The 22,419-nt window shown below is 36.2% G+C and overlaps 1 protein-coding gene across 4 annotated transcripts in view; it reads right to left on the reverse strand.

The window, feature by feature from the left end:
- Positions 1–22,419, reverse strand: part of USP9X (ubiquitin specific peptidase 9 X-linked) — a 109,609-nt gene that overhangs the window by 9,220 nt on the left and 77,970 nt on the right. For 2 of the 4 annotated variants that reach the window (XM_075173963.1, XM_075173977.1), the window contains 13 exons: positions 16,758–16,866; positions 16,016–16,162; positions 15,749–15,895; positions 14,717–14,939; positions 12,153–12,373; positions 11,542–11,732; positions 10,919–11,092; positions 8,632–8,773; positions 7,706–8,456; positions 7,074–7,197; positions 5,463–5,688; positions 4,216–4,345; positions 790–975 (listed from right to left, as the gene is read on the reverse strand). In XM_075173963.1, the coding sequence (XP_075030064.1) occupies positions 790–975; positions 4,216–4,345; positions 5,463–5,688; positions 7,074–7,197; positions 7,706–8,456; positions 8,632–8,773; positions 10,919–11,092; positions 11,542–11,732; positions 12,153–12,373; positions 14,717–14,939; positions 15,749–15,895; positions 16,016–16,162; positions 16,758–16,866 (2,771 nt within the window). Of the gene's footprint in view, positions 1–789; positions 976–2,100; positions 2,206–4,215; positions 4,346–5,462; positions 5,689–7,073; positions 7,198–7,705; positions 8,457–8,631; positions 8,774–10,918; positions 11,093–11,541; positions 11,733–12,152; positions 12,374–14,716; positions 14,940–15,748; positions 15,896–16,015; positions 16,163–16,757; positions 16,867–22,419 lie in introns of those variants that run through there. The other 2 variants (XM_075173969.1, XM_075173985.1) reach the window with 2 other exon arrangements.

The raw sequence follows: 22,419 nt of genomic DNA on the forward strand, positions 1-22,419 counted from the left end.
ACTTTATAGCCTGACACATCAAGCTGTAATGAGTTTGCCATTAAATAGCTTCTCTACAGATTCCTAATCAGGTTTTCTAAAATATGCTTAATAGAACGTGCACATATACAGGCTATAAAGTCCACGTAGCCCAATATTCTGTCACCATTTCTCAGAAATAACTGCACTCTATTCAGCTACTGGAGATATTAATGATTTATACTGTGGTTGACCAATTTCTAGCTGATTATCTTTTATAAATTAAAGTGCTGGCTTCTGTTTGTCGTCTTGACTGCGAACAAGCACCAAATCATTTTCAAGAGCTATCCACAACAATGCAAGATCTCTTTACTGATAAGCAGTAGTAGCTATTTCAGAGCCTGCTATAGTGTTTCTCCTGTACATATTACTTCTGTACTGGTAACGTGAAAGTAATCTATTATTTTATTGCCTACTCAGAATCAAAAGATCTTCATGCAACTCTTTACAATGAGCTTAAACTAATCTAAAATCATTACTATTTTGTAATCAACAAACTACTACTTTACTACTCAGTTGTTTTCCTATATCTTTAAGGAATAAGCCAAGAAGCATAAGATATAGAACAGATTTCTGTCTTGTGCTTTTTAGTATAGCAAATCAGTTTTGCTTACAACAAAGAGATTTCTGTCTTTAAACAAAAGGAGTTGCTAAACATAAAAGGCAAACATTTTTCCAGCTAATCCATTTTACACATAATAGCTAAATATGCACAAAAGACATTTACTGATATATTCAATTAATCTAAGGAAAACTTAAATTTCACTATACCATTGATAGACGACTGCATCCGCGATGACACATTGCAACAACGGATCAGTTGTGACACAACAGTGTATAGCTTCCCCAGTTCAGCATACTGGTATTTAATTGGAGGACCTGGACCTTCATCCAGAGCCACAAGCATGAAGGTTGCAGGAACATTTAGTTTCAGAAGTTGTGTCTTCTCTGCTACACCTGGGGGGGGGGGAGCGAGGGGAGGACAGGGAGTAAAAAAAAAGATACATCTTGTTTCTGGCACTGACAATAGTTTGTTTGGGTTTTTTTGAAAGGAAAAATAACTACTGTTTACATGATTTGTAACTTTTCAGTTGCTGGGTTTTATTATAACCATCATTTATGCTTTCTGAGGAAAAAAAAATCAAATCAGTAAAAATGCACAAGAAAATTATGTTCAGCTGAAAAATCACACTGAAGGAAAGCTGTAAATTACTACAATTTCTTAACAATGCTCATTAGCACTTAAGTAACTAGCATCTGTGTTAATAGCAAAGCCTCAGAGAAGTCTTTTGGACAAAGAATTAATCTTTTTATTGTGAGGCCTAGGGTAGGATGAACATCCCCCACAGTATATTTTGTTGTTTTTCCATCATGTCCTAGATTTTAAGACATTTCCAACCGTGCCATACTATGCAGTAAGCGTAAACAAGAGTGACAAAATCAATTTCAGAAAAAAACAAAAAACAAAATGAGAAAACCTCCAAAACCAACCAAAAACCCAGCCAACCAAAAAATCCAAAGCTAGTTTCACCGCAAGAATATTTTGCACGTACTACACAAGTACTTACCAGTAAATTCGGTATGTCCCTTCTGATCTTGTTTCTCAGTTTGATTAAAAGTCACAACTTTACATACACTTCTTATTCTGAATACAACTGGACCTTACCTACCATCTTTCTGATAAGGAGGAATCCAAATAGCACGTTATTAGAGCTCTTTTACAGTATCTTTTTGATTATGTTAGGTAGTTTTGTAGTTACATCCTTTATAGAACTGATCTCTCGCTTGCTTTGACGTGAACAATGTATTATTTGATTTCTCAAAGTGTCAGACAATTTAATCTTTTTCACAGAACTTGGGGTGCTGCAGGAATGATGTATTGTGGCTTTTGCCGAATGAACACTCTACATCCCTACAGAAGCCTTCAGTTAACAGTAGTAAGACAAGCACAACTGCTTAATATTTCCATGTTTATCTTTGCAGCGTAGATTGCGCTAACGATCAGACCCACAAATAAAATCTAGTTATGCTTTTCCATCTGGCTTCTGAGTGCTTTCCTAGTCAGAGGCTTCAATTGCACTGACTATGAAAAACTAGTAAAGAAAAGGAAACTTAGAGCAGAAGAATTGCATCTCTCTTCTCTGTAATGACATTAAGTCCACTTCTGGGGGTCATGACGGAACCTGCCTAACAGAGAATGCTTTGGTAGACAAAGTATATGAAAGCAACATACATTATAGGTGAAATTCAGTTAACACAATTACCCAGATTAATTTTACAGATAGGAAATTAAATTCCTTTAAAATTGCCTACTCACATGAAAGAGCTTCCAGAACTCTGTGTGTGTGTGTGACTTCTATGTGGAAATACTGAAATAACTCCATTTGGACTGATACACTTGCTTAACACTTTAGCCATAAAGTAATCTAACACATTTATAACTTGCCTGCATAAGCCGATAACCAGCAATGGGTGAGGTGCTCAGTATTATGGGCATTTTGTAAAATTTCCAAGGGAACTGGATCTCCTAGTTACTTTACATAAAATGGTGAAAATATCTTGTATTAGAGTAAGAGGGAGAGCGTAATAGACTACCACTATGGAAGAATATCGTATCTTGCCGTAGAGAAAGACGCTTTGTCACTTAGGCTACCACATGTGAAAGAGAAACAGGCCCCCAATAGAAAACCCTAATAACTCCGGAAAGTAAGAATGGAGAGCTCTGTGACAATTCACTAGATATGAACCTGTGACTACTGTCATCAACCTGAGAGTGCAAAAGCAATCCTTTATTCATTTGACTTGCATTTTAATACTCTTAATCGCTCTTCCTCCAGGCAAATATATAAAGCAGCAATGGATTAACCCCTCTGAGAAACAGTTTCATCAATAAATCATCAATTGGTTTTCAGCATGCTAGTAATGCTAAAAGAAAGCATGATTACAGCTGTTCGTTTGAACGTGAATAGGTCTGATTTCAGTTTAACTGCAAAAATGATTTTTGTTTGTAACAGTTACTTCAGATACTATTAGTATTATTTTATTCTATTCTTAGTATACAGGCTAGCGACCTTCTATGCAAATAACCTACATAATCCAGAATTTAACACAAGTTTTTGTATACTTCTAAATCTATACTTATTTCTATTTTCATAATGCTGGATACAGTTAAGATCCTGAATAAAAATGGGTGATACTGGAAGTGCCACAGTGCATCACCACAAAACTGATAACCATCTCATCTCAGTTATATTATAGCACGTGTATAATGGGTCTTACGTGTAGCACCTGCAAATACAGGTAGTCCTACTAGTCTTGCATTCAAAGATGCTAAAAATAAATATGCATTTGCGATCATATTCAATCTCTAATGTAATCTTTATTCAGAAAATTTAGGCCTCTAGTCTTTGTGAAAAGAATCACTGTCTCTAGCCTGGGAGAACTTTACTTAAGCCTTCCTATGTTGCAAAAACAGTGGCTTTTCTTGCCTGTTTATCTTGGGAGGAACTACAACATCCAATAAATTTTATAGTGGAATTTCCCGATTCTTGCTTTCTTTTACCTCATATGATGTCTATGGTAAAAGCATTCTGGCAAGCAATGATGTCTAAGAACATATATAGATTGAGCTATTTCCTCAGCCTCCCAAAGAGTCTTTAAAGGGAAGACAAATATAGAATCAGTGTTTTGCATACATAGCTGTGAACTTCAAAGGTGAACTAAAGAAATTAATATTGAAAGCGCACAGTTAGAATATATAGACAAAAAGGCATGACCATCTGTATTGACATTTCCATAAAGGAGAATCATGCACCTCTCCCTTCTTTGAACTTTTATCTTCCTCAACTTCTTCAGGCTCAAACCAGTTGACAGCCCCACATGCTTCTTTGGTCTCATGACCTCCCTGCAAATGAGCCCTGAACAAAGCATCATCTCTCTTGCCATTTTTTCACCCCCACACCCTCTCAGGAGGGCACAATCTTACTGCTCCAAGCTTCCTGTGTTAATCTTCCAAGGATGGCAGGAAGATTAAAGCCCCAAACTCCAAGCTGGAGGAACACAGATGCTCTAGAGAGCATTTATATGACATTTAATGCTGAAAAACTGGATTCTCCTGCTGTTACCTGTGTAACTGGATCATTAATAAAAAACAGTTTATTACAGTATCATCAGTAAAAGTGTGTGTAATTTGCTTACCTAGATTGGCATACATCACAAACAGATTGAAATACTGCTGCAAATGGCGCCCATGTTCAGATACTTCCCTTCTTAGAAGATTTAGTACCGCTCTCAGTAAGTGATCACTTAAACTTAAGTTATCATAAGCCTATTAAAAAAGAGTTTTAGTATTAGTGGTTGAACCTATCAAATCTTTATTTAGTTTATACTTTCTACTATGGCAGAAAACAGAATTGGTTAAAAGGTATGGGATTCATACAAGGTCTAAAATACGAGCAGCTGGTTAGTCTTCTGTATCTCACACAAAGAAACACAGACATACAGAGAATAAGGCTCCCATCACTAACTACCATGTAAGTCCAAGAAATTGTGAAAGTATAGAAGCTTTTAATTGAGCTTTTTCTTCAATAGCAGCTAGGCTTAAATACTCAGAAAAGCACACGCATTTCCACTGTGAACTTCATAGACTAAGACAGACAACCAAATCACCTTTACAGGTTTACCTCAAATATCTCATGAAACAAAACACCGTCAAAGCATATGCAGCTTTAACTTAATACAAATTCTTTTGCTGGATACAGTAGTAAAAGCACTCTGAGAAGCTAAGTGGAACAATACAAATAAAAAGTGTCTTGCTGTAGACATTAAAAACATGACAAAGCAAAGGCTCAAAAAGGTTGTTCTTTTATATTTTAATACAGTCCAAACAAAAACATCATTATGACAAGTGTTACATTAAGTTTTTGGCTTTTTTTTTTTTGTTTGTCAGTCCTAGGTGTATAAAATTAGGCAATTCACTGTCTACTCCCACGCAAAGTTACGATTTTTGACAATTTCAATATTTCAGGATACAGGGGAAGAAAACATAAGGAGCTCCTGCATGTTTTCGTGGGTTTTGTTTGTTTTTTGTTTGTTTAATTTTTTAATTCTAAATGAAAAACAAGGGTTCACTCCCCTACACATTACTTTATTATAAGCCACTACTTTTATTTCGCAGATTTCACACTCGCAACTCAACTCAAAGTTCTCGCTACTTAGTCTTTACAGAGATTTACAAATGAGGGGAAACTGAACCCCTTTGACAGCAACTCTCACATAAACTGGTTGAGTTAGATCATGTTATGTAGTGCAAAATGGACTGTCCAGCTTTCCTGTCAACACTGATGCACCTACTCCAGAATTTACTTTACATTAAATGCTTATAATGAAGAAATAAGAATAAGTAAGAATAAGTTTCTAAAGTTTTTCATTAGAAAATTAAATACCTGACTGGAAGGTCCAGGAGAGGCAAAAGGTGAAGGACATGGTCCGTCTTGCAATGAAAAATGTGCAATAAATACTATAAGTTTTGCAAATGCACCCCTCACTTCTGCACTAGGGCATTCCAAAAGATACTCAGAGAAGCGGTTTGAAACATTAAAAAGGACGTTGTGTGCAAACCAAAAGCGTACATTCTTGCTGTGACGAAGAAGGATGCATAATGCATCATACCTGAAATAGAAGATGACACAACTAAGAGATTATGACCAAATGTAGACATTAATGAATTGTGGCATATGTATTCTTTTACAGAATTTGATGAAAATACATGTTAAAGTTGATCCCCAAACATTTTTGCTCACAAAATGCTTACAGTCAGATAAACTGTAGTTCCTATAGTGATACTCTCTGTTACCAGCAATCACAAATTTAAAAGGTACTTCAATTAAAAACCTTACATTTAAACTGTAGCATTTTACTTCTATCACCCATAAGAACTAAGACAGGATTACATCCCCTAACTCCCAAACTAGTACTCAAAGCAGGTCCTAAATTGGCAGCCATCATTCCCTCTGTATTGGAACTCGGGGAGAGGGTGAGCAGCAGAGAACATGTGAGGTGGATTTCATGAGCTGTGTATAAGACAGGTAACTAAATATGTAACCCATCAGGAATTTATATTCGCATTTACAGATCTTAAAAAAAAAAAACCACCCACAAAAAAACCCCAAAAACCCCCACAAGCAACAAAACCAAAAACCAAAAACAAAACACACAACAACCCCAAAGAGTAAAGTATCTGCTCCAGAGAGGGTGTTGTGTGACTCTCTCCTCCTTCCTGCAGCAATATTTGAACTCCTCTTGATCTGTTAGAGTAACAGAAGTAACTTAGCTACTCTGAAAGTTGCTATTGGAGAAAAACTTAGGGTAACTATTTGCCATGTATTACTCAATTACTTACTAGTAGCTGGTAAACTACTGGTCATCACGAATACTAAATTTTCTCTCTAGTTTTACCAGTAGTAACCCACACTTCTCTCCCCAACACAGAATAACCTAGCTTAAAGACTAAAATGCTGTGGTGCTATGAATAAGATTGTACTGTTTGTTATACTACAGTTTTGAATTACAGGCCCTGTAGCAATGTACATAAAGCACTCTACTAACAGAGTCTAAAAGACTATATATATAGTTTCAAAAACAGAATACAAATATAAGCTGCAAAAATGGGTTGAAAAGAGCTTTGTTTAAAACTACTCAAACCATGAACAAACCATTCTGAATTAGTCAGAATACACAACCTATTAGTTTTGTGCTAGCGATAGATTCTACTCCCTTTATTCTTTTTAAAAGACAGACAAAAGGTAGATTTAAGCTCTGTTTGAAAATTAAATTTGAAGCTGTTCAGCTCAGCAGCTTATTTTAAGGCTCAATTTCTTCCTAGTATTTTCTGTTCAAATTTTGTCCCCTTTTCACGTGCACCTTGACCACGTATTTGGGGTAGAGGGGAAAATGGGACAGACCACTAGCACCTTTTGTTGTCCTATGTATATAAGTGGGATCTTTTAACAGACATCAAACTTCCAAAACTGTATTGTTGTTAAAAGACAAAATACCAATCACTAGCAGGGCCACGGACTATTTTCTTTGTATGAAATCCTGTGGTGAAGAGAAATCTAGCAGCAAGCTGAATACTAATCATAGTTATTTCTTCTGCTTCAGGCAACAGATGATCTTGTCCTACAGAAAAATCAAAATACTCACATGTAGACAAAGTAAAAGCAATTTACTTTTAATAATTTAACTGATTCCAGATTACTATTTTGTTTGACATTGTGTTCCAATTTTAGCAAGAAACTTGATCAAAACAGCCTCTAGGTTCTATAATGTATCATCTGAAAAATGTAAGCTTTAAGACAGGTAACATGTCTGATTTTTAGAAATTCAGCATCTCACCTTTGAGAACTGTCTTCAGCAGAACAACCCACAAACTTAAGTATTTTAACATGACTTAGTACATAAACCGAATAATAGTTGATAGTTTATCTAAGTATTTTTTGCTAAATATTCTGGCATGTTATCACTGAAGAACAACTCAACAACAGAGTTTAACTGCAGAAGTCCAGAAAGACGGAGTATTCAAAGCAGAATGCACAAAATTTTCACTGGCTAAACAAATTCTTGACAACACAAATCAACACTCTTCTTGCAAGAAATTAATCCATAATTATTGCTCTAACATACTAACCTGGAGGAGGATTTAAGTAGACGCTATTACAAGTAAGCAACTTCTTTATGAACTGGAAATATTCTAGGCTGTACTGCATACGATTATGCATGAACTGCACGTTCTGCTTCCGTACACTTCGTTCAATGGCTGATGGCATTTTAATCTGATGGGGTTTAGTGGTGATAGCAAGTTCTGAAATATATTTTATTAGTTCATTGTCTTTGTCTATTGTGTCCATACGTTCATAAAAAAGAATATAAGCATTCCACCACCTCTTCTGGCGTCTGTAGGACATACGCTTCATCATGTGATCAAATACTTCTCCCATGTATTCTCCACCAAAACACTGATTTTTCATTTCTTCATCATCATCCATTTTACACTCTGTCACATCTCCATCGTCAAATTTATACCATCGATTTTTCTCACCATCTCCACCATTCCTCTGGATAATATAAGAGTAATAATGTCCACCACTGGCCTGGCCACTGTGTACAAGTACACCAACAAGCCTGTATTTTGTGCTCCCAGAGTGTTCATTTTCAGACTGTTCATTTTGTATTATCTGATTTTCAGGATTTACATCATCTCCTTCCAATTTAGCTACACCTGCCACCGTGTAAGGCTCCATGTCCAGCTCTCGTGGAAATTCAAAATAATCGTTGAACTTGATTGCACATTCCCTTTCCCAGTCATAATCAAATCGTTTCAACTGGATTGCAAGAACTGGAGGCAACTTCTTAATCAACAAGCGTTTCACTGTATCAACCTAAAAAAGGACATAACCGTTATCAGCTCTTAAGTTTCCATTCATATACTCTTAGCAACAACTGAATTCAGTAATTAAAGGGTAACTTTTTTTCCCTGAACATGAACTAAGACTGAACTTATTACGGCTATAACATCACAGTTGTACACAAATTTAATATATAAGGAATCATTACCTTTTTGTTGCATTTTTCACAATGATATGCATTTGCACCTTCCAATAAATCCCCTTTGACATACTGTTCCAAAGAATCAAGAAGGTTTTGGTGATTTCTTATATCTACATTCAGAGTTGTGAAGGATTCCTCACATTCGTACCTACCAACGAACAGATATAAGAGAAAGGTAGAAATGTGTTCAACTTTTATGTTTTACAGGTGCTACACAGCATGTTACTGTGAAAGTTTTATTCAGCATTTGATGTCAACTTTTGGCAAAAGGCTATAAGCAGTAAAAAAAGAACTGAACTCTTTTTTATTCTAGTCTTCCTACAATTAAATTACAGTACCTGCACATTGTATTTTTTGATCTGCACTAACTATAGTTATTTCATGAAGATCATAGAAATTACCTGTATGTCTCAAATACACTGAAAAGATCACGGAAGCTGAATCTTTTAGTACATCTTGTTTTTAAAGCAGCTAAAGTAGCGTGACAGACTCTTGGCTAACTTAAGCTAGTAGAGAAGCACAGATAGCAAACTAGAGTACTTTTTCCATTGCTGACCTTTTTTTAAAGACAATAGCTCAAAAAAAAAAAAAGCCTTTTTATTTTTCTATCTGAAAAAACCTGAATAGCTGTCTTCATAAAATCACTTTGCCTATTTATGACTGGCTTTGACTTACTGTGTTCTGCTATAACCTTCAAACAATGAACCAGCAATGCTTGAGAAACAACCAGTTAAGACATCTTGGAAACAATTTTTTTTTTTTTAAAAAAGATAAAGAAGTGATGAATAAATTAAAAAATTTGCATCTATTCCAACATAACCCTACAGGGCTTGTTTCTGCCATCAAGCATACAAAGGTTTTTATAACAGTGAATAAATTAATATTTAGAAACACTTCAACCAAAACAGTAATATTCATTCATCTATTAAATGACTTACAAATTTAGAAAGGCTGTTAATCTGTCATACCCCAATACAATAGTTTAGTTTACCATCAGTTTTCTCCTCCCTAAACTACAATCAGGGTAACATTTTTATTAAGAAGTACAATTACGCAAATCCAGTAGAGTTCCAAAAAGACAGGTAATACTTCACAATAGTACATAATATCAGGAATGAATGGTAACTCAAATTGCTTCACATCTGTATCTTCCATTTAATTACCCATTGCATATAAAATAAAATCAGTGCTTTCATTTTATCTTGCAATATTTCAACTTACTGCTGGTCACACATTTTAACCCATGAAACTTAAGATGTTCCACTTTTAAGTTCTTCTAATTCACCCACGAGCTCAACTGAAGTTGAAAGATTACCACAATAAAATCAGTTTGTATCAGTGTTTTTTCCTGTATTTTAATTGCTAACTGAAGGACAACAGTAAATGGTCAACTTCCACAATAAAAGAGAATTTGCAGTGGTAATGTGCAGAGAGATCTACATCGTTTAAGAATCACACATGATCTGAAAGATGTAGTGAACAGTAAGGCCAACCGTTAGTGACACAAAATTTAACGCAGTAATAAAAAAGCCAACTGTTGAAAAAGAACAAGTCCATCATTAGGCCATCTTGAATCTTGCATGCAATTCTAATCATCCACCTCAAAAGGGATACAGAAGAAAAAGTCTAGAGAAGTACAACTGTACAATGCCTAGTTCTATTCCTTCACTAAGCATTTGTCATTGATCACCATCATCAAGATAGCGGGCTACTTTCAGTCTGATTTGGTATGGGTGCTTTTTTTACATACCCTATATGAAGCTAAATTTCAGTATTCACATTTTAAGTTAATTAAAAATACAGCAGAAATCTTAAGAAAAAGATAAACTTTCTACACCATTCTCCTTAATTACAGCTTACATGGTGAGAATGAATGGAGTTTTACTCATTGGAATTGAAGATTCATACTTGGGTCAGCTCTATCCACACGCGATGGAAGTCTGAAGACAGCAACAGCTGTTGGCCATTGTCTTAAAATTTTATACATTGCATTTGGTCCCTAAGTTGTTTTCACTTTTAACATGAAAAAGCTCTATCTTTTCCTCCCCTGATCAATACACAATGCTTCACATACAATCTGCTAAGTAGAACCGATAATAATCAAGTATTTCAAGGCACTTGAAGACAAATTAATATTAAGGCTCTAGAAAAAACAAGGTAGCAAATTCTATTAGCTTTAAAAAAAACAACCCAAAACCACACAAAAAAACCCACTCTTTACTCTTTAGTCACTTCTATAAGGATACAAACACAGGTTGTTTTTCTGTAAGAAAGGAGAATCTTAAACACTTACCGATGTGGGCATCCTTGACAAATCTTCTGATCAGCAAAGGACCCTCCTAAAACTTTACTTAACATTGCTGGATGGCCCAAAGCTTTTAAAGCTTCGTCTAAACTGTCCACCAAGGAATTAAAAAATTCTAAAGCATCATGTTGTTCACGGAGATTTACAGGTTCACCCCAAAGTCTGAAAACAAAAGCATATTCTTGTCAAATATTTTTTGTTTTGTTCTCCAAAAATGTCTTTTCTAAAAAAATACTATTCAAGCTAATAATCCCTCCTTCTTACTGGGCAAAACTATTTATTGGTTTGTGATGTAGTATACCAACTGTGCTCTGTCCCTGACTCTTACTTACTGGTAAGTAAAAACAAGTTTTTGTGTATAACTTCGTATTAATTCGAAGTCTCGATATCAAGGTCAAGAAATGCTAGAATTGAAAATAACCATCTTGCTGTAAAACTTTGGTTTATTAACAGACTTCTACAGAATGGTGAAAAGGTAGGATAACAGATACAACGCTGCACAAGTTCTGCTAATTTACACTTAACATCACTATCATTTCTTCTACTACGATTAGTTTTGTTGCATTTCAGTGGTCCAGTGAACAGACATCAATACTAAGTTTTCTATTTACCTGAATTGTTTCCAAAACCCTCTTGGTACATAGTACTGTAGCCTGGAAGCTGCTAAATGACCAAAAATTACTTGGAGATGCCTCAGAACTCCAATATTGTACTCTTTTCTATCTTCTGTTTTACTCAGTGCTGGTTTGTCTTCATACTGATGTGGATAACCAAACACATCATCTCGTGGGTCAACATTGCTCTGAAAAGCAGAAGAAAATTTGTGCAATTAACTTTGATATGTAGCTACCTCATAGCTAGTTGTATCCCTTGTTTAATATTTAACAATCTAAGCTTTTTCATATTCTCATCTGAAGAAACAAATAATGTCTTTGTATGCATTAACGGAGATCTGGTGGCAGAAGTGGTGTACGGTGCTTTCAAGTACAAATCTATGAGCAGGAATTCTGCAAATCCTGCTACTTGGATCTGCAAAGCCTGCTACTTGGATCTTTTGAACTGCCTCTCTGGCAGCGAGCCTATTCAAGTAAGAAATATTATGCTATTGTCCCCACTGCTAGCAGTGGAAAGCAAAGTGATTAGCAACTTAAATTTGTTATAACCTTTTCATAAAAAAGAATCCTATTTTAAAGGTAAGCAAGTTCTATGTAATTAAATTTACCTCATTGTCCTGCTTTTCATCCCCAGACATGTCATCATCTACATCACTGCCTGTGCCTTCAATTGCAAGAATCCCATTCCTGATGGCTGGAATCATGTACAGCTGCTGAATGACAGAATTCATGTAACAAGTAGCACCAGCATTTTTTAGTCCTACAAATCCCTTTGGTGGTCGAGGCCCAACAGGTGGTAGATATTCCCACTCTGTAAGCGCTTCACAAGCTAAAAGAAAATAGCAGAATGTGATTAGGAAACTATTCTGTTATAAAAGAACTAGAGCATCAATGCAGTACAAAGGGCAGTTGCACAAAATCAGTATTAGTCTGTATCACACTGTAGTTTAATAAAACAAATGTTCCACCAGAAAACTTAAATTGCTAAAATTAACACAACTTTTATGAACAATAGTTCTGTCTGTAATCTTAACATTACACCATTTTCTTCTATTGCATAACTAAGAAGGTGTCTTTTTGAAGACAAAAATTCAGTCTATTTATGTATCAAACAGAAGTCTTCCCTCAACACCAGCAAGTTTCTTAGCTGAAGAATTCAGCTGAATGAATCTAGACTATATAAGCAATTTATAAGCCCTTCACAAATTTATAATCCTTTCAAAATTACAATACTTCACTTAGGCCCCACGTTTCCTTGCCAGGATAGGAAACAGTTTTAAATAATGCTATCTATATGATTTGTGATAAGATTTTTTTCTCTTGAGTCTTCTCCCTCAGACCTCTCACATCTCTTCAGAGTACATTTATGATCACAGGTTTCCTACGCTAGCCTGTTGTTCTGTGGTTTTAACTTAAAAAAATCTGATGTAAAAAAAAGTAAGAAAGCATGCATGTTTACAAGCAAACTTTACTTGGTATATAAAACATACAGCATGCACAGTTCATACATGTGTTCTCTCTTCTGTCTGACATACCATGGAGATCTGGTGTTCTATCATGCTTATCAAATATTTGAGTGGAAGGAAATGCCATAAAATCCTTCTAATTGTGAGGTGGTAAGAAATACTCTACTTCCCAATAGAAAAGGGTGAAGAAAAAAGGACGAGGCAGGGGGAAAAACCATAAAGCTGCCCTTTTCATTTGTTCATTTGAGATGGAACCAAACACGAAGAGATCGAAAAACCTCAAATGACTCACTGATACCACCAACTGGGCAAGTAGCACTGCCATTGTGAGAGGTAGTGGACAATTCCCACTATGTGATACTATTTCTAGTTGCTTATCGTTTTGCTAAACTCTACAAGTTTAAACATTCTGTTAAATCACAGAATGGTTTGGGCTGGAAGGGACCTTTAAAGATCATCTAGTCTAAACCCCTGCCATGTGCTGGGACATCTTTCACTAGATCAGGTTGCTCAAAGCCCCATCCAACCTGACCTTGAACACTTCCAACAATGGGGCATCCACAACTTCTCTGGGCAACCTGTTCCAGTGTCTCACCACCCTTACCGTAAAGAATTTCTTCCCTATGTCCAATCTAAATCTACCCTTTTCCAGTTTAAAATCATTGCCCCTTGTCCTGTCACTACAGGCCCTGGTAGAAAGTCTCTCTGCATCTTTCTGATAAGTCCCCTTTAAGTATTGAAAGGCTGCAATAAGGTCTCCCTGGAGACCTCTTCTCCAGGCTGAACAACCCCAACTCTCCCAGCCTTTCTTCCTATACAAGCTTGGGTTTGCTTGGTTTGGTTTTTCAGTGTTCCCCCCCCATTAATATTACAGTCAAAATGGTTTCACTATCCCATTTAGGGTTGCAGAAAATATGCTCCTGTTTGTTTTTAAAAAAGTCTTATATACTTTTTATTGATAACAAAATCTGTGTTAAGTATAAGCCTTTTGCCATCCTTGTGAAAATTAGCCCAAGTTTTATTTGACTATGGGCTTGGCTTTTGAAACACTAACATTTGTAAGTTTTTGTACATACTGGAATTGCTATAATCTTTCTTGAGTGAGAAAAAGAAAGTTCTTTAAGTGCACAGCTGTGCTGAGACAAGGCCAAAACTGAGAGAACAAACATTTGAGAAAGGAATATGACAAGCAGAGAATGAGTACAGAACTAAAAAGGGAAACAGGACAGTGGATCTGTGTCTGTGTGTGGACAATGATGACAAATTAGGCGAGCAACCAAGAGACTGGCACTAAAACTAAGCCAAAGATACCTGATGAGATTCTGGGATTGGTTAGGCAGAGCCTGAAACAATGAGACAAAAGTAGAAGATACAGACAGAATGAAGTTCCTGGGAGCTGGTAGGAACAAAGGGGAATAGCCAGAGATCAGGGTAGGAAGGGTCAGACTGCGTAAGTGACTGGGGCTGGAACTTGGATGCAACCATGTAATGCAAGTCAGTACATTCACTGCATAAAGAAGAACAAATAAAGGCTACACTGAAACTTTTCTAGATTTTGACAGCCTGATTTTGCAACATTAAAAGCAGCCACAAACAAACCACAAACTAAAAAACTCAGCATCTCGTTCAGTTGATAATATAAAAAAAACCTATACATAATACATACATTAAAAAATAGAAAATAGATAATTAAAAATATTACATACTAGTGATTGCTGTACCTATGTAATACATTTCAGTCAAGGTGTCTACTATCTGTTTGAGATTTCGGACACATCCAACTGCTAGTGCAACTAGTAGCTCAAAGCCAGCATTAATAGTAGCTGGTGAACTACAGACTGGTATGGCCTGCTCAGCAGGCAATTCTCCATTTCTCATATATTGTAGATAAACATTGGATGCCGGAAAGATGAAATCATCTATCAACTCCTGAGGAAGAAGAAAAAAAAAAAAAAGAAAAGAAATCGCCTGTTACCATAGAAATGCACACTGTTTTATAACAGAATAAGAGCTAGTACATAAATGAGTGTCTGAGAACCAGAGGAGTACTTAAAAAAATACAAGAGTTAAAATTGAGACCAACACCATGATGAGCTTTTAAATTTAGAACAGAATAACTCCATTCTAATGTGGTTCCCTGCAAACCTCCCCCACCAGTGCAAGTTAAAAATAAATCTGTATTATTCTTGATTGGCAAAGATTTTCTTTTGCCAAACCAGTATTATCTACAAAGCTTTTTATCAATCAGTACTGAAAAAACCCAACGTTGCTGCTGTATAATATCAGAGGTACAAAGAAAACACGTCTGATTAAAGAGACACTCAAATGTCATGTATTTGTTCAAACCTGCCATAAACGTTAATAGCACTACTTAAGAACATGTGGAGAAAAGACAATATGGAGTAAGGAAAGAATGCAGTCCTGTACAGGACCATCATGTATCTAGCTCACTATCCTTGTGTGATGTTTGCCGAGTCTTGGAATAACAGCTCACGAGGTTACAGCAACTCCATACGCAGTGGTTCCGAAGAATGAGAATGTTAAGCACCCTTATGAGTAAAATGTGTATTTTTTTGAAAAAAATATTTTTAAAGAAAACATTAAACTTCAATTAGAAGCCCCAGTCACACAGTTAGATTGGGACCTTTTATGGTTACAGACCACAAGTTACGAAAAAACCTCCAAACAAACAAAAAAAACCCCCAAAAAACTCCATAGGTCAAAAAACTTGAACTTACTTTAATGAGATTAGCACCTCCTTTTTCACAACCAATATGGTATTTCTTCTCAGGTGTCTGGAATGCTAACAACTCTTTTGTTACTCCAAGGTGACCCTCTAAGATAGTTTCTTCAACACCTGTTTCCCCTGTTCTTTTTACTTCATCCTGCCATTTAAGAGAAAGTTAGGATCTCTAAATAATATACATTTACCAAGCTTAAAACTGTACTTTACAACAAAGCAGCAAAAAGCTCATTATCAGAAATAAACTGATCTTAAAACTTACCCTAATCCTCTTAAGCCAGTCAATTTCATTATTGAGAAGAACTTCAGCATTGGGTACATTAATATTGCTGTTGTAAGCATAGTTAAGAAGATGTCTTAAGAGAGTGAAGTAGTCTCCAGAATGCTTAGCTCTCTCTCTTGCAGTACTCTATGTAAACCAAAAACAAATGATACAGAATTCATACATGCTTCTACTTATAGGGCAACACTAACATATTCTCCCTAAAACTGGCAGTAAGTATGAAAGAAAAGAAGCGTAAGGTAATTTTTAACCTTTGAGAAGTTTACAATTGTATTTAGCTGTTAATGAATGACTTCTGGACTATTTTAGTAGCAAATTCTATACCTGAATGGGAAACAAACAATGAAGTGATCAAATGTTCAGGAGAGCCATGAGCATGCAGAATTGAAAAGCCCTGGCAGGCCCAGTAAAAGAAAGCAGTAACTGTAGGTATCTACCTAATCTGCTAATGACTTTTACTTGAAGCTTAGCATTCACTGAAGATCAAATGCATATATTAAAGCTTATTGTTCATATTCTTATCAGAAAGTGCAAGAAAAGTTCCTTTCCCCATCATCTAACTCAAATGGAAATCAACTGTGCTGCTTGCCTATAGGTCAAAAGGAATCTGTATTTTAGTGACTGTTGTTAATAGCAGTTTGTCTTTTCTTGCAGCTATTTTGCTTTATTACCTTTTACAGAAATTCACATTGTACTGAAGCCTTTACCTCTAAAAACTTACCCCTAGAACAGTAAACAGCAGGGTAATGAAGAAAAGGAGAGGTCTCTGTCCCATGCAACACCTAGTAGCCATTAAAAAGAATTGCTCCTGTGCCATTTGACGAACAGTTCTGGAAATCATTTAATAGAAACATTAAATACAATCTCCCCATCCAAACAGGACACTAAAAAAACCAATTAAATTTGTGCTTATCTGCTTAATGCCGTTTTCTAAAACTGCACATAATGTAAGAAATGGGAATACTTTAATTATTCACTACTCATCATATTGCTTCTCCTTGAAGTGAAATTTTAGACACATGAATTGCTATTACAAAACCTGTTCCACAAATCAAATATTTAAAGGTAAAAGAAAAAGAAACTTATCAGCACCTAACCACCAAACCTTTGCAACTGCCAGCAAATATTGCATAACACAACAAGCGATTTGCAACCCTAAATAAATTTGTTTTTTCTAATCAAGCACCAGCTGTACCTGAAAGACAAAATAGAACTACCCCAGTAAAACTGCTCTTATGTATCACTACAGCAGTTTGCTGAGCATCTATGAAGTGATCATAATTTATCATTACTAAGAAATGAGAAAAAATGACCCCCTGAAAATTCAAATGGCTAGAATTAAAAGAAATTTTCCGTTTAAGAACTTAATCTAACCACTGGAATAATGTGGGAATGGATAAGCTTAAGGAAAAAAAAAATAAGGCAAATCCTATTCTTTCACATTGTAAGATTAATTGTCTGAGCATTATAGCTTGTAAAAACTGTTAGAAACAACTCTGCTTGGGTGGGGAGAGAATACAAATGAACACTGAGCTTTATGAAAGTATCTCAACATATAACAAACTGAATTTTACAGTGTGGCTGTGGCTGTCAATGTTTTCTGCCCATAAGGTCACTGTGGAAAGCACACAAAAGAATCTTATTTCCTTCAGAGTTCTTTCATGTGCAGTAAATTGTGCTTCAAAGACATGCAAGAATGACCATGAGGTCAGAGCAAAGATGCACCTAGCTGAGCACTCCATCTCTGGTATACATCTAGGAAAGTGCACAAGAAGAGGGAAGCATGCAGTGACACTTCTCCAGAATGTTCTCTCAGCTTCTAACAATTTGTGGTTCAGGAAGACTACCAAAAGCAGTATTTCACAGCCCTCACTGGACAGATTCATGAAAGAACCCCTCAAACTATTTCCAAACTGAAGGTTTACACTGCTTAAATGTTATACTCAAGAAGTTCTTATACAAAGAAACACTGTTCTCTACTTATTCTCCCTTTGCTACTTCTGATTTTAAAGGTCTCTGTGGTATTCTCCTCCCACCATTTATCTCTTCTCCAAGCTATTCAGCTGTGCCCCAAGCTATTCAGCTGTTCCTCAGATGGAAGTAATTTCAGAGCTTTGATCTCCCTTGTCACCCTTCTCTGATCTTTGTAAGTTCTACTACATTGCTTTGAGTTGCAGAAGACATTGGGGTGGAGGGGGTCTGTTTTGTTCGTAATAATAATTGACATTTTATGGGATCTGATTGCTGAGCTGATGTTTTCATGAAACTTCTCACAGAAATTTCTTTTAAGATGCAACCCATCAACTGCTTGGGACGCATCACATAGACACTCCTCAAGTTCATGCACGTAAAGGCAGAATGAAATAGATAAAGGTGGTATTCTCCTAAAGTGAGAAATGTGACCAAGGAAACACATACTTCACACTGTTATGTTTCTAAGGAGTATGCCATATTTGAACACAAGCATTATATTTTTGTGAGGCCATAACAATCTAAGAGCTCTTAAGGAACCATGGGAGGGATGCTGGTGCCTAAACGCAGGCATCTAGTGCCATGTTAGACGCCACGACAACAGCGTAGAGCTGGCAGATAGGACACAAGCTGCATGATGAACTCGCACTCACCTGGTGAAACAGCTGGAGGTCAAATGACTCCACATTAAGGCAGGCAACTTGAATCCCATGCTATGATAGCTCCAGGATACAGATTTCTGTTTAGCTAACAAAAGTCAGCCTCTTCAATGGCTATAAGTACCATTGCTTTACAGGGGCAGTAAGAATTTTTATTTATTTGGGCTGCGTATGTATGACCACCAAACACTTTGCAGCCATCAGCAGAATACTTCTGGGTTACAGGGTCATTTAGGACTAGCTGTTCAGCTATCTGCTGTTGACTAAGCCAGTCTTGTATTCAGGGGTCACCACTATAAAATCAATTACCTTGGTGAGCCAGAACTGCTCTAGTATTTAGTATTAAACATTTTGCATTCTGTTTCTCAATTTATAGGTAGCATGGTTATGCTATGAGGAAACAGCCGAAGTCCCATACAATCTCAATCTCTGAAAGAAGCAAACAAAACCCACTAATCCATCTGATCTTTTCCAGAATGATCATATTTGTGAGATCTGAACTTGATCATCTTCCTTGTCTTTTATGGTGCACCAAAAACATTTTCTCTCATGCATATTTTTGCTCACATTGTTCTCTGATTGAGGACAGGAGATTAGAGAACAATAGTTGAAAATGGAAGGATATTCAGAATTCTGTCTGGTATTTGCTAAACTTTCTCTGCACTGCAAACACTAAATTTGTTTCCACATTAATTCAGAAGAACAACCTTTTTTTAGCTTACAACTTCACTGTCTTCATTTTCAAAGCAGTCTTCCGTTTCTACTCATGTTTATGCTATTCTAACCACCATGTAATAATGAACTGTTGCATTCTAAGTGAGATTATCGTATGTATCAGAAATTTTACATGCATATGAAAGAAAAGAGCTCAATGGTTAGCTTCTTGTACTGACAGTATGAACTATTTTTCCATACAATAAATTCAGCTCATTTCCCATTCTGGTGGAGAAAGAAAGCAGAGGTAAGGAGCTGAGCAGCAGTCTACTTGGGTAAGAGAAGCCCTTGAAAACTTTATCCCCTCTGACAAAAAAAACCTAAATAAACCCCATCCATTAATGCTACTCTTATTTTTACTGGGCAAAAAGCTAACATAGCTGGGGAGTTAAGCCACTGCTGTTCAGACGTGGACTGACATGCCAACAAAACATGTGGAAAGAGAAGCCCCAGCTTGGGGACACACCTAGTTTCTTCCAAAATTTTAGGAAGAAAAGTACAACAGTCAACTATTCACTAGGCATAACAATATGAAATAGTTAGGATTCAAATTCAGTCAAAGCTCAAATCAGCAAGAAGAGTAACCATTGGAAGAGACTGGCAAAACCATGACAGATATCCCATCTGTAAATCAAGACTGCAGGTTTTGCTAAAAAGACCTTCTAACTCCATCACAAACTGTGTTAGATAGAACCTGCACTATGAAATTCAGAGACTAAACTCTTTAACACTGATAGATTTAGAAGTTCCCAATTTGAACCAATAGTTCACTTCCTTAGGGAAATATGACCAGAACAGAAAAATCCCCAGAGCATCTGCAGTTTTCAAAGACTGAAAGAGTGGGAACAAGTCATCTTTGCTGTAGGTTTGTCATTGGCACTACTCTGTGTGTAAAAACAGAACATTGCTATCTTACTAGTAACTACTATAGTATTTTACATTGTGCTGTAAATGTACAAAAAGAATACTAATTATTTTTTGTAACCAATTAACAGTTAAATGTACTCATTCTATGGGGTTTTGTTTGTTTTTGTTTTAAAGTAAACATTAACACAGCTATTCTGCGAGTTCTTGCAGCAAAAAAGGCATTATGCACACAGCATTTTTAGACTGGGAAGGATCACAAAACAGATTCATAGTTGCAAAAGAATATTCGAGTATTTTCTTCTTTCCGTTATTCTTGATGAAGAAATCCTGGCTTATTAACCCAAACCAGTGAAAGTGATAACAAATAAGAAACTTTTAATCCTGACACCTGACGCATGGTGGCAGAGATAAAAACAAAAGAAGAGAGATACCTAGCTGTGATGACAGCTTCCCAGCCCATGTAAAGTGACAAGAATCTCAGTTTGTGATATCCAAAGCTTAAAGAAAAGTTTTAAGACCATTTCATGAGACATGTCACACCAGAAGCAGCCCCAGAAAGTTTTAATGTTGTAGTACTGCCAATAAATAAGTACGGAGATCACACAGATTTGGCCACTGTATGAGATAATAATCTTTAAGTTCTCCAAAGTTATTATTTGTGCCAACACACTTCTCGTTTACAAACTAAATCCAAGAACTGCTCACTGAACTTAATATGCAAAGAAATACTTCTGTCTGCAAAGTGTTGATACCAAACACTAACTGAAATATAAACAATGCTGGTGAACACTTGAGAAATGTCACTTAAATTCCAAGTGCAATGCCAGAAAGACAGATAACTACAGTGAAATTTATTATAAAAATTATCACCCATTACTTACATTTGTACAATTAAGATAATGTAAAAAAGTCACAAATCTGATAAATCTTTGGACCCACATGGTGTGTGGGGGGGAGGGATCAAAGGATGGGGGCAGCACTAACACTTGCCCATGCTATTCAGCTGTACTGGTACTCCAAATTTGACATGTGGCCAACATACACTTACTGTCAAAATAGTAACTTGATATCAACTGTTGACAGTTTAAAAAAAAAAATCAGTGATTTCTTACTCATGTGTTGTTACACTTATCTAACTTAAGCGATAATAAAAAGCTTCAGTGAAGCTGAAAATTGAACATCCTATATCACAGGTTGCAAACTAATAAAACTTGTGGGATTCCGATAATAACACTCCACAGTTTCACCGACGTGTGAAAGTAGTTCATTGTAAAGAGATACTCTGATAATACTATTGATCCTTTTGTTATGGTGAATATTCCTGAAGACTTTTCAACCTGTTTTATCTAGAAAAGTAAAAAACCCAAAACACGGTGCTGAAATTCTGACCCCAGTCATCTCAGAGTGCCACAATCCAATTCCATTTAAAACGTACTGAAATGCTTAGACAACTTCACTAATTCCTGATCTCTGTCATTTCTCAAAGAAAAGTTAAAATATTCATGGAACAACAGCAGAGATATCTTACAAAACTAGAATTAAATCTTTAGTAACAGTTCAAAGCACTAGTAACTAAGTTTAATAACAACATACAAAAACTTTCCACCTGGATGGCTACTAAAAATACACACCCCAATACTTCACAATTTCAGGTGGGCTGAAAGTCACAAGACGCGCATCATACAGATGCTGTATCATGCAAATGGTGTCTAAGGAACCTGTAGGAATAGCCTGGAGATAACAAGAGATCCCTACGGAAGGACTGCAGGGCAACTGAATCACATCGCTCTTGGCAGCTCCTGCTGGTTTTCCCTGTCTGTCTGTCCCCCAACAGTGCTAAGACTTCCACCAAGGCACTGCTACTGCACCAGGTGACAGCTCCAGTGCAACAGCTCTACGTAAAATGTGAGTCACGTGAAGACTCGCAAGTGTACCACTCCAATGCAAGAAGACCAGAGGATTAAATCTTAACTTCCCCCTCTCCTCAAACTGCTAGCACTGTATCCTTGCCTTTACTTATCAGAAAAAGTATAGGAAATTTCTTCTATACCAAAGTCACTTAAATATTCTAAAGTACTGAGTATTCACTAATTTTCTGAAAAACATGAAGTACGTATTATTTTATTCTAAATAAGTTGTTCTAAAGCCATCAATAGCACATTATCAGGTATC

Source organism: Calonectris borealis, chromosome 1, assembly GCF_964195595.1.
Source record: "Calonectris borealis chromosome 1, bCalBor7.hap1.2, whole genome shotgun sequence".
NCBI lineage: Eukaryota > Metazoa > Chordata > Aves > Procellariiformes > Procellariidae > Calonectris > Calonectris borealis.